At 42.3% G+C, this 17,932-nt stretch overlaps 1 protein-coding gene across 2 annotated transcripts in view; it reads right to left on the bottom strand.

The window, feature by feature from the left end:
* LOC120919385 overlaps positions 1–17,932 on the bottom strand; it is a 63,698-nt gene that overhangs the window by 33,929 nt on the left and 11,837 nt on the right. For both annotated transcript variants that reach the window (XM_040331543.1, XM_040331535.1), the window contains exons 2-3: positions 16,820–16,975; positions 8,143–8,217 (exon numbers count right to left, since the gene is read on the bottom strand). In XM_040331543.1, the coding sequence (XP_040187477.1) occupies positions 8,143–8,217; positions 16,820–16,975 (231 nt within the window). The remainder of the gene's footprint in view (positions 1–8,142; positions 8,218–16,819; positions 16,976–17,932) is intronic.

Raw genomic sequence — 17,932 nt, 5'->3', positions numbered from 1 at the left:
AGACCCGTTATCCGAGCACGTTGACCTGGCCGGCCGCATAAAAAAGGGGGGGACAGAGTGCGGCCCCCCCTCTCCTGAACCGCACCAGGCCACATGCCCTCAACATGGGGAGGATGTCCCCATGTTGATGGGGACAAGGGTCTCATCCCCACAACCCTTGCCCGGTGGTTGTGGGGGTATGCGGGTGGGAGGTTTATCAGAATCTGGAAGACCCCTTTAACAAAGGGGACCCCCAGATCCTGACCCCCCCCCCCTGTGTGAAATGGTAATGGGGTACACTGTACCTCTACCATTTCACGAAGGAAGTGTAAAGTCTTGTAAAAAAACACACTGACACCAAAGAATAAAGTCCTTTATTAAAAAAAAAAAACATCCAGCGGTGAGAAATCCACTCGTTCCAGGCTTCCTGCGTTGTTCTGATCCTGCGACGGCTGCGGGTGATCTCCCGCGATGAGAAGATCCTGCATCGGGTGATCTCCGCTCCGGCGATGAGAACATCCATTCATCCAGCGCAGCAGCATCCCGGACCTCCTCTCACCGCTGGGCACAGCCCAGCGAATGAGCAGCTGAAGCTGTGACATTTCTTATATAGAGGAGGCAGAGCCACCCGTCACGTGACCCCGCCCCCTCTTCTGACGTACCCTCTGCTACGTCACTGGGTAAGCCCAAGAAGAGGAAAGACCTTTCCTCTTCTCGGGCTTACCCAGTGACGGCTTGCCCAGTGACATCCAGCGGTGAGAAATCCACTCGTTCCCGGCTTCCTGCGTTGTCCTGATCCTGCGACAGCTGCGGGTGATCTCCCGCGATGAGAAGATCCTGCGTCGGGTGATCTCCGCTCCGGCGATGAGAAGATCCATCCATCCAGCGCAGCAGCATCCCGGACCTCCTCTCACCGCTGGGCACAGCCCAGCGAATGAGCGGCTGAAGCTGTGACATTTCTTATATAGAGGAGGCAGAGCCACCCGTCACGTGACCCCGCCCCCTCTGACGTACCCTCTGCTACGTCACTGGGTAAGCCCAAGAAGAGGAAAGACCTGGGTCTTGAATTTGCGGGGACCTCCGCACATTTTTTTTTCCCCGAACTCCGATCCCGCACCCAAACTTTTTTCAATTATTCGGGTTCGGGTCTGGTTATGGATATTTAGGGGGAACCGCACATCATTTTTGTTTTAAATTGACGGCGGGGTTCCCCTGAATATCCATACCAGACCTAAAGGGTCTGGTTATTAAATTTGCGGGGACCTCCGCACATTTTTTTTTCCCAAACTCCGATCCCGGACCCAAACTTTTTTCAATTATTCGGGTTCGGGTCCGGGTTCGGGAAAAACCCAAAGTCCGTACCGAACCCGAACTTTACAGTTCGGGTTCGCTCAACCCTAGTTATGACCAGAGGCGTAGCTTGAAGCTTGTGGGCCCCAATGCAAAAGTTGACCTAACCCCCCCGCCACATTACCACCCACCACTTTCACTGTGCGTGCAGATACATCCACCGCACGCCAAGATACTCAAAGTGTTTTAGGAGTTTTGAGTTCCCAGAGTTCATCTTTACATCAGAGGACAGGGATTACCACTGGAGAATCAGAGGACAGGGATCACCGCTGGAGAATTAGGGACCCCTGGCAGGTCACTTGGCAGGGCTCCTTTCCCATCCCAGCACTGTATACAGCTCCTTCCCCCCACACTACACAGGGCTGAAATCACATTCCTATACACACAGTCTGTTAGTCTTCACAGGCTGTTTCTGTCTTTTATGTTGCCCTTCTGACCTGTGAATATCTCTGGACAGAGTGGCAGTGTAGTTGCAGTAGGCAGATACACCCCGTGCAGATCATGGCTGACTGCCTCTGTTGTAAAGGAATGTGATTTCAGCCCTGCAGAGGAGGAAAAGTGTAGAGTGATGTAATGGGAAAGGAGCTCAGCAGCCGGGCATTTTATCCAGGGCAGAGGGGGTGGTCAGGGGGCTTTATGGGGGTGCAACTTAGATCTGGGAGGGCAAAGCCATGTGACATAAAATCTGGAGCCTGCAGCCCTTCAGGGACCCCCTGAGGAGGTGTTAAGGGATTTGTTTTAGCAATTTCTGAAGGTTTCTCTGTCAGTGTTGTCAGGTGTTGGGAGAAGGTCACCTCCTGGAGGTGTTTGTCTTTTCCCCAGTTGTCAGGGAAGTGGGGTAAGCGGACATCCCTGGGTGGGGGGGGGGTACAGAGAATTCCAGCTGGTGATTAGGAGACACTAAGCGGTGTCTTACTTCACCAGTGACATCAGTCCCATTGTGGCTATAGGACGGCACTCTCCTCCTCTTGATTTGCTAAGCACGGTTACCATTCCATGTTGCCAGCACACAGCACAGACACTTCCCCATCCTGGGCTGTTCTCACCTTGTGCTCCTCTACATTCAGGAAATGGCTCACAGCTTCACCCCAGCCAATGAGAATGGAGGGATGTGGACTGTGGAAAGTAGAAGCCCAGTACTGGAGCGTGGCTGTGGGGCCCTAGGGAAAATCGGAGCTGGACTTTGTGGAGGATATGATAATATGACAGGGAGGCTGCTGGGGCCCCCTGGAGCTAGGGGCGTGGTTGTGATTGTGACCCCTGCAACCCTTTATGCTACGCCCATGGTTATGAAACAAGCCATTTGTTGGTTTGACAGTTTGGTTGAGGACACAAGCAAATGTGACAGTTAGCAATCCCAGCATTCCAGGAATGTAACTGTTTTTTGAAGCTCTGGGCTTCACCAAAATGGCAGCCTCCAACAAGACGAAACAGGAGCCATGCTTGAGGCAATTTATAGCACACACTTATTTTGGTAGCATAATTATTAATGTGGACTGTATGTTCCATGCTAAAGAACATTATCTTTATCAAGTTGTTATGGGTAAAATTCTGCTTTATGAAAACTGGAGTATGATTGCAAACATAGTGAAAAATCGATTTTGTGTTGAAAAGGGCAACTGAAACCACAAGGTAATGCCACCAGCTTATGCCAACCACAAGAAAATGTTAAAGGATGACTACATAGGTCCAGTCCCAGCCTTCTTTTCTTAGCCTCTTAAAGTCATCTAATCTTGAATATCCCCACCCTAGAGCATAGGTACCTAAATGTGGTCTCCTCTGGCAGACGGACCCGAACGGCCGTAGTGTGAATGAGGCCTAAGTGTGTAAAATCATTCTAAAGGCCCCTTTCACATGTACGCATCCTGTGAGGATCCGTACATGTCTCATCCGCTTGCTCAGCGGGGATCGCTCCGTTGATCCCCGCTGAGCTGGCAGATGACAGTGCGGTCCCTGCACAGTGTGCAGGGACCGTCCTGTCAGATCTCCGCCCTCCACTATGGGGGGATCGGATGAACATGCTCTGCAGACGGACGGAAAAATAGGATTTTCCTCCAGCTGCAGAATCAGACCATAGCGGGGACCGATGAGATCGGGTGTTAGTGGATGTTCATCCGCTGACACCCGCTATCCCATTGGGATACATGTATGTCTGTATTTCATCCAAAAATAGATGGACGTACGTGTGAAAGGGCCCTTACTCCCATTTGTAAGCATATTTTTTGTCCAAATTTTTTTTCATTTCATGTATACATTTATTTTTTAATTAAATGCAATAAATTCAACATTGGAAAGATTATAGAAATTATATAAATAAAGGGGAATAAAAAAGGCAATTTCATATGGGAATAGCATTTTAGTAGTAATTGCATTACTTCAAGTTACTCTTTGGTGTAAAAAGCTATTTCCCCAAAATAAAGAAGCCTGCTGTTGCTAACATTTCCTAGACATAGTACATTCCCTTTTCCTGGTCTAATACTAATTCCTTATACAATGTTACCATATTTACCGTAACCAATCTGGCATTAAAGTAAACTCAAACCTGACAATCTCAGACAAACTTTAACATTTTGATGTAGTTTCAAAATTGATTTGCAGTACTTTTAAAGCAGCAGCTTTCATTAAAATAACAATGCACAATGCACAGGGGTCAAATTAAATGTCAGTCCATTTTAAATTATTAGAAAAGCAGTGATTAGCACTATATTAGTAATTTTAATGACAATTCTAATTGGTGTTTCCTAAAAGAAAAAAGCAGAAAGGAAAGTCAATGTTATTATATAAATGTATAAAATACAAACTTACTATTGTCAGGTGCTTTACTAACTGTGTGAAAGACTGGAAACACAGATCCATTTGTAGCTTCAGATGTTGCTTGGTCTGTGTTAGTAATGTAAGAAATAAGATAATAGTTAAGACAACCAACCCTGCTGGCAGTGTTGTTCATCTTCCTTTAAAAAAGTAATTAGTTACAATTACAAGTTACTTGTCCGAAAAAGTAATTGAGTTAGTGACTCAGTTACTTTATTGGCAAAGTAACTAGTTACTCGGAAAAGTAACTGAGATTTTTTTTTCATATTCTACAATGCAATTACGTTCTATAACATCTTTAATGTCAAAGATGTTTATATTAACTGATTGAAGAATAAAAACACTAAGTGTGTAAAATCATTCTAAAGGCCCCTTTCACATGTACGCATCCTGTGAGGATCCGTACATGTCTCATCCGCTTGCTCAGCGGGGATCGCTCCGTTGATCCCCGCTGAGCTGGCAGATGACAGTGCGGTCCCTGCACAGTGTGCAGGGACCGTCCTGTCAGATCTCCGCCCTCCACTATGGGGGGATCGGATGAACATGCTCTGCAGACGGACGGAAAAATAGGATTTTCCTCCAGCTGCAGAATCAGACCATAGCGGGGACCGATGAGATCGGGTGTTAGTGGATGTTCATCCGCTGACACCCGCTATCCCATTGGGATACATGTATGTCTGTATTTCATCCAAAAATAGATGGACGTACGTGTGAAAGGGCCCTTACTCCCATTTGTAAGCATATTTTTTGTCCAAATTTTTTTTCATTTCATGTATACATTTATTTTTTAATTAAATGCAATAAATTCAACATTGGAAAGATTATAGAAATTATATAAATAAAGGGGAATAAAAAAGGCAATTTCATATGGGAATAGCATTTTAGTAGTAATTGCATTACTTCAAGTTACTCTTTGGTGTAAAAAGCTATTTCCCCAAAATAAAGAAGCCTGCTGTTGCTAACATTTCCTAGACATAGTACATTCCCTTTGCCTGGTCTAATACTAATTCCTTATACAATGTTACCATATTTACCGTAACCAATCTGGCATTAAAGTAAACTCAAACCTGACAATCTCAGACAAACTTTAACATTTTGATGTAGTTTCAAAATTGATTTGCAGTACTTTTAAAGCAGCAGCTTTCATTAAAATAACAATGCACAATGCACAGGGGTCAAATTAAATGTCAGTCCATTTTAAATTATTAGAAAAGCAGTGATTAGCACTATATTAGTAATTTTAATGACAATTCTAATTGGTGTTTCCTAAAAGAAAAAAGCAGAAAGGAAAGTCAATGTTATTATATAAATGTATAAAATACAAACTTACTATTGTCAGGTGCTTTACTAACTGTGTGAAAGACTGGAAACACAGATCCATTTGTAGCTTCAGATGTTGCTTGGTCTGTGTTAGTAATGTAAGAAATAAGATAATAGTTAAGACAACCAACCCTGCTGGCAGTGTTGTTCATCTTCCTTTAAAAAAGTAATTAGTTACAATTACAAGTTACTTGTCCGAAAAAGTAATTGAGTTAGTGACTCAGTTACTTTATTGGCAAAGTAACTAGTTACTCGGAAAAGTAACTGAGATTTTTTTTTCATATTCTACAATGCAATTACGTTCTATAACATCTTTAATGTCAAAGATGTTTATATTAACTGATTGAAGAATAAAAACACTAAGTGTGTAAAATCATTCTAAAGGCCCCTTTCACATGTACGCATCCTGTGAGGATCCGTACATGTCTCATCCGCTTGCTCAGCGGGGATTGCTCCGTTGATCCCCGCTGAGCTGGCAGATGACAGTGCGGTCCCTGCACAGTGTGCAGGGACCGTCCTGTCAGATCTCCGCCCTCCACTATGGGGGGATCGGATGAACATGCTCTGCAGACGGACGGAAAAATAGGATTTTCCTCCAGCTGCAGAATCAGACCATAGCGGGGACCGATGAGATCGGGTGTTAGTGGATGTTCATCCGCTGACACCCGCTATCCCATTGGGATACATGTATGTCTGTATTTCATCCAAAAATAGATGGACGTACGTGTGAAAGGGCCCTTACTCCCATTTGTAAGCATATTTTTTGTCCAAATTTTTTTTCATTTCATGTATACATTTATTTTTTAATTAAATGCAATAAATTCAACATTGGAAAGATTATAGAAATTATATAAATAAAGGGGAATAAAAAAGGCAATTTCATATGGGAATAGCATTTTAGTAGTAATTGCATTACTTCAAGTTACTCTTTGGTGTAAAAAGCTATTTCCCCAAAATAAAGAAGCCTGCTGTTGCTAACATTTCCTAGACATAGTACATTCCCTTTGCCTGGTCTAATACTAATTCCTTATACAATGTTACCATATTTACCGTAACCAATCTGGCATTAAAGTAAACTCAAACCTGACAATCTCAGACAAACTTTAACATTTTGATGTAGTTTCAAAATTGATTTGCAGTACTTTTAAAGCAGCAGCTTTCATTAAAATAACAATGCACAATGCACAGGGGTCAAATTAAATGTCAGTCCATTTTAAATTATTAGAAAAGCAGTGATTAGCACTATATTAGTAATTTTAATGACAATTCTAATTGGTGTTTCCTAAAAGAAAAAAGCAGAAAGGAAAGTCAATGTTATTATATAAATGTATAAAATACAAACTTACTATTGTCAGGTGCTTTACTAACTGTGTGAAAGACTGGAAACACAGATCCATTTGTAGCTTCAGATGTTGCTTGGTCTGTGTTAGTAATGTAAGAAATAAGATAATAGTTAAGACAACCAACCCTGCTGGCAGTGTTGTTCATCTTCCTTTAAAAAAGTAATTAGTTACAATTACAAGTTACTTGTCCGAAAAAGTAATTGAGTTAGTGACTCAGTTACTTTATTGGCAAAGTAACTAGTTACTCGGAAAAGTAACTGAGATTTTTTTTTCATATTCTACAATGCAATTACGTTCTATAACATCTTTAATGTCAAAGATGTTTATATTAACTGATTGAAGAATAAAAACACTAAGTGTGTAAAATCATTCTAAAGGCCCCTTTCACATGTACGCATCCTGTGAGGATCCGTACATGTCTCATCCGCTTGCTCAGCGGGGATCGCTCCGTTGATCCCCGCTGAGCTGGCAGATGACAGTGCGGTCCCTGCACAGTGTGCAGGGACCGTCCTGTCAGATCTCCGCCCTCCACTATGGGGGGATCGGATGAACATGCTCTGCAGACGGACGGAAAAATAGGATTTTCCTCCAGCTGCAGAATCAGACCATAGCGGGGACCGATGAGATCGGGTGTTAGTGGATGTTCATCCGCTGACACCCGCTATCCCATTGGGATACATGTATGTCTGTATTTCATCCAAAAATAGATGGACGTACGTGTGAAAGGGCCCTTACTCCCATTTGTAAGCATATTTTTTGTCCAAATTTTTTTTCATTTCATGTATACATTTATTTTTTAATTAAATGCAATAAATTCAACATTGGAAAGATTATAGAAATTATATAAATAAAGGGGAATAAAAAAGGCAATTTCATATGGGAATAGCATTTTAGTAGTAATTGCATTACTTCAAGTTACTCTTTGGTGTAAAAAGCTATTTCCCCAAAATAAAGAAGCCTGCTGTTGCTAACATTTCCTAGACATAGTACATTCCCTTTTCCTGGTCTAATACTAATTCCTTATACAATGTTACCATATTTACCGTAACCAATCTGGCATTAAAGTAAACTCAAACCTGACAATCTCAGACAAACTTTAACATTTTGATGTAGTTTCAAAATTGATTTGCAGTACTTTTAAAGCAGCAGCTTTCATTAAAATAACAATGCACAATGCACAGGGGTCAAATTAAATGTCAGTCCATTTTAAATTATTAGAAAAGCAGTGATTAGCACTATATTAGTAATTTTAATGACAATTCTAATTGGTGTTTCCTAAAAGAAAAAAGCAGAAAGGAAAGTCAATGTTATTATATAAATGTATAAAATACAAACTTACTATTGTCAGGTGCTTCACTAACTGTGTGAAAGACTGGAAACACAGATCCATTTGTAGCTTCAGATGTTGCTTGGTCTGTGTTAGTAATGTAAGAAATAAGATAATAGTTAAGACAACCAACCCTGCTGGCAGTGTTGTTCATCTTCCTTTAAAAAAGTAATTAGTTACAATTACAAGTTACTTGTCCGAAAAAGTAATTGAGTTAGTGACTCAGTTACTTTATTGGCAAAGTAACTAGTTACTCGGAAAAGTAACTGAGATTTTTTTTTTTCATATTCTACAATGCAATTACGTTCTATAACATCTTTAATGTCAAAGATGTTTATATTAACTGATTGAAGAATAAAAACACTATATACAGTATTTTAAAACATTTCATACTGTGTACAATTATTAATATCATCATCACACTCCACCTGCCCAGCAATACTGTACAATATAGATTCAGTGTGCAGTGTGAGTGACACTGCTGCAGTGCACACTGAATCTATATTGTACAGTATTGCAGGGCAGGTGGAGTGTGATGATAATATTAATATATGTACACAGTATTGCATTTGCTGGGCCTGCCATATACTGTACTGTACTATACTGTATAACTGCACTACAAAATTCCTTTACAAATAATGCATATTTTAAAATGTTATTACTAATAAGTTATTAGTAATAACATTTTAAAATATGCATTATTTGTAAAGGAATTTTGTAGTGCAGTTATACAGTATAGTACAGTACAGTACATGGCAGGCCCAGCAAATGCAATACTGTGTACAACTATTAATATCATCATCATCATCATCATCACACTCCACCTGCCCAGGCAGCAATACTGTACAATATAGATTCAGTGTGCACTGCAGCAGTGTCACTCACACTGCACACTGAATCTATATTGTACAGTATTGCTGCCAGTGCCTGGGCAGGTGAAGTGTGATGAATCATCAGAAAACAGAGAATAGTTGAGTTCCTTACCCTTTGGGAGATTTACCCACATTTCCTATGATATCACCGGAGCAGGAAGTGAGGAATACCTCTACAAGGAGCCCACAGACAGCAAAAAAAGAACTGGTTAAGGAAGAGTAAGAACATGTTTACTGCTGCCTGCCTGTATGCTCAACACAACTAATGCCGCCCCCCGGGAAGGGGGGGGGCGTGCTGCCTAAGATGAAAAACACGTTGGTGCTGTGTAAGCCTTACCGGGACCAGGGGGAGCGAAGATCCAGCAAGAGGAGATGGACGATCCGACCGGAGCTAACAATAGCTCAATGGTATCACGGATGGATCAGCGCTGCACTGTACTCTCGGCGCTCTCACTCACTCACTGACATGTGCTAGTGACCAGCGGCAGCCAACTCAGCAATTACTCTGCTGCCATCTAGTGGCGGGCGGCCTGGACTGCCCCCACCCGCGCCGCACGCTCAAAGTAACGTGGTAACGCCGCCAATGTAATGGCAACGGCGTTCCCGCTGGGGTAAAATCAGGTAGATTACTAGTTACCCCTTGGCGGGCAATCATTACGTAACAGCGTTTATTTAAACGCCATTACTTACAACACTGCCTGCTGGGACCCTAGTGAGGATGTATATATAGTGGATATACAAAAGTCTACACACCCCTGCTAAAATGTCATTTTTTTGGGTGTAAAAAATGAGACAAAGACAAATCATTTCAGAACCTTTCCCACCCTTATTGTGACCTATAAAACTGTACAACTTAGTTGAACAACAAACTGAAATCTTTTAAGTGGAGGGAAGTAAAAAAAAAAAGTGTTCACCCCCTTAATTTAAAGCGTTGTTGAAACACCTTTTGATTTTATTACAGCACTTAGGTCTTTTTGGGTATGAGTCTATCCGCTTTGCCCATCTTGACTTGGCAATATTTTCCCACTCTTTTTCGCAAAAACACTCCAAAGCTGTCATCTCCTGTGCACAGCCCTCTTCAGATTTTCACTCAGATTCAGGTCTGAACTCTGGCTGGGTCATTCCAAAACTATAATCTTCTACTGTTAAAGCCATTTCTTTGTTCGATGTATGCTTTTTGGCTGAAGAAAAACAGCCCCAAAGTATGATGCTGCCACCAACATGCTTCACGTGGGTATTGTGTTCTTTTGATGATGTGCAGTTTTTGGCCCAAACCTATCTTTTGGAATTATGGCCAAAAAGTTCAACCATGGTTTCATCAGACCATAACACATTTTCCCACATGCTTTTGTGAGACTTCAGATGTGTTTTTGCAAAAATTTAGCCAGGCTTGGATGTTTTTCTTCATAAGAAAAGGCTTCCGTCTTGCCACCCTACCCCATAGCCCAGACATATGAAGACTACGGGAGATTGTTGTCACATGTACCACACAGCCAGTACTTGCCAGATATTCTTGCAGCTCCTTTAACCACTGGGCGCTTAAACCCCCTTCCTAACCAGACCAATTTTCAGTGCTCTCACATTTTTAATGAAAATTACTCAGTTATGCAACACTGTACCCATATGAAATTTTGTATTTTTTTCCCACAAATGGAGCTTTCTTTTGGTGGTATTTAATCACCTCTGGGGTTTTTTTTTTTTTTTTTTTTGCGCTATAAAAGAAAAAAGACTTCTGTAAAAAAAAAATGCATTTTTCTTTCTGTTATAACATTTTTCAAATTGTAATTTTTTTTCATACATTTTGGCCAAAATTTATACTGCTTCATATCTTTGGTAAAAAATAACCCAAATTGGTGTATATTATTTGGTCATTGTGAAAGTTATAGAGTCCACAAGCTATGGTGCCAATCTCTGAAAATTTATCACACCTGAAGTACTGACGGCATATCTCATTTCTTGAGACCCTAACATGCCAGGAAAGTAGAAATACCCACCAAATGACCCCTTGTCATTTGTTCCCACAATTCCTTGCAAAATCAAGATTTTTTTCCACAAAATTGTCATATTAGCAGGTTATTTCTCACACACAGCATATGTGTACCACAAATTACACCCCAAAAAATATTCTGCTATTCCTCCCTAGAATGGTGATATCACGTGTGAGACTTTTAAACAGCGTGGCCACATACAGAGGTCCAACATGCAGGGAACACCTTCAGGTGTTCTGGAGCATAAATTAAACATCTAATTTCCTGACTACCTCTTACACTTTTAAAGGCCCTGGAGCACCAGGACAATGGAAACGCCCCAAAAATTACCTCTATTAATCTATGAGGCATAATGAGTCTTTTAAATATGTAATTTTTTTCTAAAACTTTTTGGAAAATGTGGAAAGAAATGAAAACGGATTTTTTTTTTAAACAAAGTTGTCCATTTATACAATATTTCTAACACACAGCATGTACATACAAAAAATTACACCTCAAAACAGATTTTCCTACTCAACCTGAGTATGGCGATACCACATGTGGGAGACTTTTCCACAGCCGGGCCACATACAGAGGACGAGTACAGCTGGGTATGGCTCAGCATGGCTGGGTATGGCTTAGCATGGCTGGGTACGGCTAAGTATGGCTGGATATGGCTGAGCATGGCTGGGTACAGCTGTGTATGGCTGGGGGTGGGTGGGATGGCTGAGCATGGATGGATGGATGAGTATTGCTGAGTATGGAAGGCTGAGCATGGATGGGTGGATAAGTATGACAGAGGGATGGTTGAGCATTGATGGATGAGTATGGATGGATGAGCGTGGATGGCGGGATGGCTGAGCGTGGATGGCGGGATGGCTAAGCGTGGATGGCAGGGTGGCTAATGGTGGATGGCAAGATGGCTGAGCGTGGATGATGGGATGGCTGAGCGTGGATGGCGGGATGGCTGAGCGTGAATAGTGGGATGGATGAGTGTGGCTGGTGGGATGGCTGAGCGTGGCTGGTGGGATGGCTGAGTGTGGATGGCGTGATGGCTGAGCGTGGATGGCTAATGCAGAGGGATGGATGGGTGAGTGCTGGATTTGTCACTGAGCAGCGCTGTGGGCACTGCACATCCAGCCCACAGTGCTGCTGCATCCGATCTCTCCCCTCACCTATCACACTTTACGCAGAGGGGTGAGAGAAACCGGACATGACGCTGGTTTGTTTACATGTGATCGCTCCATCAATTGACGGAGCGATCACGTAGTAAAAGGCCGCTATCAGTGGCCATTTACTGTGATCCGTGATGCGGTCACGGATACTCCCGTGTGCGCGTTCCAGGGGAGGATGTCAATGTACGCCCTCCCAGAATTATCGCGCTTCACTGTAGCCGTCATTCAGCTATAGTGGTTAAAGTTGCTGTGGACCTCTTGGCAGCCTCCCTGACCAGTTTTCTTCTTGTCTTTTCACTAACTCTGGAGAGACGACCAGTTCTTGGTAATGTCACTGTTGTGCCATATTTTCTGCACTTGATGATGTCTGTCTTTACTTTGCCTTGGAAATTTTTTTGTACCCTTCTCCTGACTGATACCCTTTAACAATGAGATCCCTCTGATGCTTTGTAAGCCCTCTGCAGGCCATGGCTTTTGCTGTAGGATGCAACTAAGAAAATGTCAGGAAAGACCTACTAGAACAGCTGAACTTTAGTTGGGGTTAATCAGAGGCACCCTAAATTATGGCAGGTGTGTACTGACTCCTATTTAACATGAGTTTGAATGTGATTGCTTGATTCTGAACACAGCTACATCCCCAGTTATAAGAGGGTGTGCACACTTATGCAACCACATTATTATTTTTTTCAGTTTGTTTTTCAATTGAGATGTACAGTTTATAGGTCACATTAAAGGTGGAAAAGGTTCTGAAATTATTTATCTTTGCCTAATTTTTTACATCACAGAAACCTGACATTTTAACAGGGGGGTGTAGACTTTTTATATCCACTGTATCACATATGTACATATTTGATTTTCCTGTTTATTTTACAGGACCTGTTCACACTGCTGCACCTCAAACTGAATGCACCTTCAGTGCAGTTTGAAGAGGTTATTGAATATGCATTATAGTACCTTTCACTTTTACCTTTCCTTGTGCATTGTGCTGAGGCTAACAGCATACCACAGAAGACCAACAATAGGACAAGCACTAAGCTGGATTGGAAAGCTACATTGGTGCACTATTCACAATCAATGATACAAAATACACCAATGCACATAACATTACCACAATGCCCCAGTGCATCTCCACAATGTCCAAGTGTTAAAGTGGAGTTCCACCCCAAAATGGAACTTCCACTTTTTGGAACCCCCCTCTCCGGTGTCACATTTGGCACCTTTCATGGGGGAGGAAGGGGCAGATACCTGTCTAATACAGGTATTTGCTCCCACTTCCTGGCATAGATCACCTCAGTGATCTACGCCACTTCCGCGCCTACTCTGTACCCCTGCTGTCTTCAGCTCCCAGAACACAGCAGGGACCAGTGAAGACGTGCAACGCGACTCATGCATGTGCAGTAAAGAACCTTGAAGTGAAGCCACAATGCTTCACTTCCTGATTCCCTTACCGAGTATGGCGGCAGCAGCAGCTGATCCTTGAGCGACAGATTGGCTTTGGCTGCCGACACCGTGGGCGCCCTGGACAGGTAAGTGTCCATGTATTAAAAGTCTGCAGCTGCTGTATTTGTAGCTACTGGCTTTTAATTTTTTTTTTTTTTTTTTTAGTGGGACCTCCGCTTTAATTATGTATTACAGGTATTTATATAACACCATCAATTTACGGCTCCTCACTGACTGGTAAGTGGGAAGGAGTGGGGTTAATCCAACTATTCCCAATGCCTGTAAAGGTGTAGGGGGAATTTTCTTTCCACTGATCAACAGTTCTTCGGGAGGGGAATTATTCCTGCTACTGAGGCAGATGCTGGAAGGGCCGATTCTTTTTTTTTAAATTCGATTTTATTTAGAAAGGTTTTTACATTTACTTTTCAACAAAGAGATATACAGCTGCACAAGGCTGCACAGAAACACATAAAATAAAATAAATAAATAAAAAAACTAAAGTGGCATTCTTGCTTCAACTGACGTTGACAAAGGAGAATTATTTCACTACTAACCCCAGTCACGTTTTCCTCCAACTGACTGCCGACTCTAAGGCCGCGTACACACGATCGGTCAAAACCGATGAAAACGGACTGAAGGACCGTTTCATCGGTCCAAACCGATCGTGTGTGGGCCACATCGGTCAGTTATCCTTTGGTCAAAAAATAGAGAACTTGCTTTAAAATTGAACCGATGGACGCCTAACCGGTCAAAACCGATCGTTAGTATGCAAAAACATCGGTCAAAAATCCACGCATGCTCAGAATCAAGACGACGCATGCTTGGAAGCATTGAACTTCGTTTTTTTCAGCACGTCGTGTGTTTTACGTCACCACGTTCTGACACAATCTTTTTTTTAACCGGTGGTGTGTAGGCACATCAGACCATCAGTCAGCTTCATCGCTTAACCGATGAAAGGGTCCTCCAGTCCATTTTCATCGGTTTTGACCGATCGTGTGTACGCGGCCTAAAGCCCTGTACACACGATCGGACCTTTGTCTGACCAAATTCACATCGGAATTCCATCTGAGGAAAAGAGAACATGTTCTCTATGTATCAATGAATAAATAATGATGTCTGCGCTGTGTGACTCAAAGGGTGAGGGAACGGTGCGACTGATGAGCGCACTAATTATGTGAAACATAATTAAACTGTGAAATACACAATATAAAGCAATACTAAATCCAAGAACATCAAAAATCTTCAAAATACATACAATGGCCCAGATTCTCGTAGATGGGCGTAAAACTCCGTGGGCGTAACGTATCTCATTTACGTTACGCCGCCGCAAGTTTTACAGGCAAGTGCTTTATTCACAAAGAACTTGCCTGTAAAGTTGCGGCGGCGTAGTGTAAATCACCCGGCGCAAGCCCGCCTAATTCAAATTTGCCGGGTAGGGGGCGTGGAGCATTTAAATTAAGCGCGTTCCCGCACCAAACATACTGCGCATGCGCCATCCAGAAAATATCCCAGGGTGCATTGCTCCAAATGACGTCGCAAGGATGTCATTGGTTTCGACATTAACGTAAATGGCGTCCAGCCCCATTCACGGACGACTTACGCAAACAACGTACATTTTTAAATTTCGATGCGGGAACGACGGCCATACTTAACATTGGTTGCCCCTCATATAGCAGGGGCAACTTTACGCCGCGCAAACCTAACGTAAACGTCGTAACTTCACTGTGTCGACCACGCGTACGTTCGGGAATTTGCGTATTTAGCTAATTTGCATACTCAACGGGGAAAGCGACGGAGGCGACACCTAGCGGCGAAAAAAAAAATTGCATTTAAGATCCGACAGCGTAAGAGCCTTACGCATGTCGGATCTAATGGATATCTATGCGTAACTGATTCTAAGAATCAGTTGCATAGATACGACGGCCCAGATTAGGACTTACGACGGCGTACATTGCGTTGCGCCGTCGTAAGCCCTTTGAGAATCTGGGCCAATGTGAATAAAAGCAACATACGTGAAGAAAAATAAATAAAACACACGTGACTCATAAAATAGCAGATGTGATAAAATAAATAAGAGCCAAAAATATGGCAAAAAACTAAATGAAATAAGCAGAAAGTCTCTGTATGGTGATCCCAAAGCCAGGTACAAGTGTTGAAAGGAGAGAAACTTCAGTGCAACTTCAGTGCAAACACCTCTTGTGCTTCCTAGCAGCTCACCTCACAGCTGTGGCACGGACAGCCCAAAAATCCTCAAATGTACACTCAGTGGATGGTGCGGTAAGCTAATTTAGCTAGAGGACTCAAAGCCAGACGTCACATGTGGGAAACGTGACCCACAAATGATATCACGCACCTCATCTTGCACATGTGCAGTAATGGAATCTTTTTATTTTTTAAAGAAGGGAGCAGGTGTGTACTGTAATCTGTAATGTATTTAGATAGTCAGGCTTATTAGATGGGGGGGCAGCTTTAATGGTTGCTCTGTAGGGCCCCACTATTTAATGAAGTTCTTCCTAAAGGTAGGATCATAGGTGTGCGCTGCATATGGCATTAGGGTGTGCACCCTAAACCTCAAACACACATGCATGTGTGTGTGTCTACATATCTATGACCCTGGAACATTGATTTCCCTGCCAGCACAGTGAAACAGAAGAGCATAAACACTTCTTTTGCCAGAGCCAGTAAGAGGGAGATCTTTCCCATGTTTCTGCTGCTGCACGAATAATACTAATGCACATGGGATGATTAGGGTGTGCCTGGACACATCCGGCACACCCTGTGCTCACGCCTATGGGTAGGATCAAAGTGTTAGTTGTCTTTCTATATTCTGTGCACAGAAAGGCATGTGTGGTGAAAGAGTTTCAGTTTAAAAAAAATATCCTTTGTACTGATGTTTATGCATATATGTAAGACTCTCATTAGTGCCACTGTAATTGAGGAGTATTTTGTGAGCACAAGGACTGTGGCTTAACAGAGTCTGAGTGGGCAAAGCCTTGACCAATATTCAGCGTAATTTAACCATGTCCACTTTTTGTCAAGGAGTGCCGCATACACCGCAGCCCTTATCTCCCTGGGGTGTCCTTCTTTCTCAAGTTCTAAAGTTAGAAGGTATGAATTATGTAGAACCAACATTCTGTAACATAGATGAATAGCAAAGTGTAAGAATTTACAATATTACTTTTGCAAAATAAATGCCACATTTTCCTTAAAACATATTTTAATTTATACAGTTTACCTATAGGTTTTTCTGTAGATGTATTCTGACTCTGAAAGTCATATATAGATGTACTATTTGTGACTGTTATGGTTGTACTCTTTAGGTCAGCGCGTGTTGAGGAACCTGCAACAGAACCCTCCACCAGCAAGATTTGTGAAACTCCTAAAAATAGCCCTATAATTGAAACAGAGAGAAGCAAACTTCAGAAAGTTAAGAATCTTTGATCATTGTTCGTACAATAAGAGTTTTTCAGCTTTATAAACTGTCTGCAAATAAAAGAGTATAGAATGTCAAAGATATCAACAAACCATGTCCAATCCATGGATATGTTCCAAATGATAGATATTTTATTTAAGAAGTAATGTCATTACTAAGGATAGGAAGCAGTATATTATTAAATTAATGCTGTAAACATTATTTGGTCATTTTTATTACATACAGTAGGTGATAGTCAGCACTTTAACCGCTTGCCGACCGCCGCAAAACTATTTACGTTGGCAGAATGACACGGGCAGGCAAATTGGTTCACAGGTTCGTCCCTTTATATCTGCAGCCCAGCGGGTGCATGCGCCCTCGCCACGTGCCTCGCGAGTTCGGCCGCAGGTCCCGGTAACTTGATGTTCCCGGGAGTCCTGTGATTGCGGTCGGCAAGGGCAGAACAGGGGAATGCTTTTGTAAACAAGGCATTCTCCAATTCTGCCTAGTGACAAGATCACTGATGACGTGATCGGGAACGGTCATCAGTGACGTGTCACGTGTAGCCATGCCCCCTAACAGTAAGAATCACTTCCTAGGGAAGACTTAACCCCTGCACTGCCACCTATTTGTTAACCCCTTCAATGCCAGTGTAATTTTTACAGTAATCAGTGCATTTTTATAGCACTGATCGCTGTAAAAATGACAATGGTCCCAAAATGGTGTCAAAAGTTTCCGATGTGTCCACCATAATGTAGCAGTCCCGATAAAAATCGCCGCCATAACTAGTAAAAAAAAATTATTAATAAAAATGCCATAAAACAGTCCCCTATTTTGTAGACGCTATAACTTTTGCGCAAACCAATCAATAAACGCTTATTGCAATTTTTTTTACCAAAAATATGTAGAAGAATACATATCGGCCTAAACTGTGGA

Source organism: Rana temporaria, chromosome 1, assembly GCF_905171775.1.
Source record: "Rana temporaria chromosome 1, aRanTem1.1, whole genome shotgun sequence".
NCBI lineage: Eukaryota > Metazoa > Chordata > Amphibia > Anura > Ranidae > Rana > Rana temporaria.
This window is presented reverse-complemented; position numbering and strand designations above follow the sequence as displayed.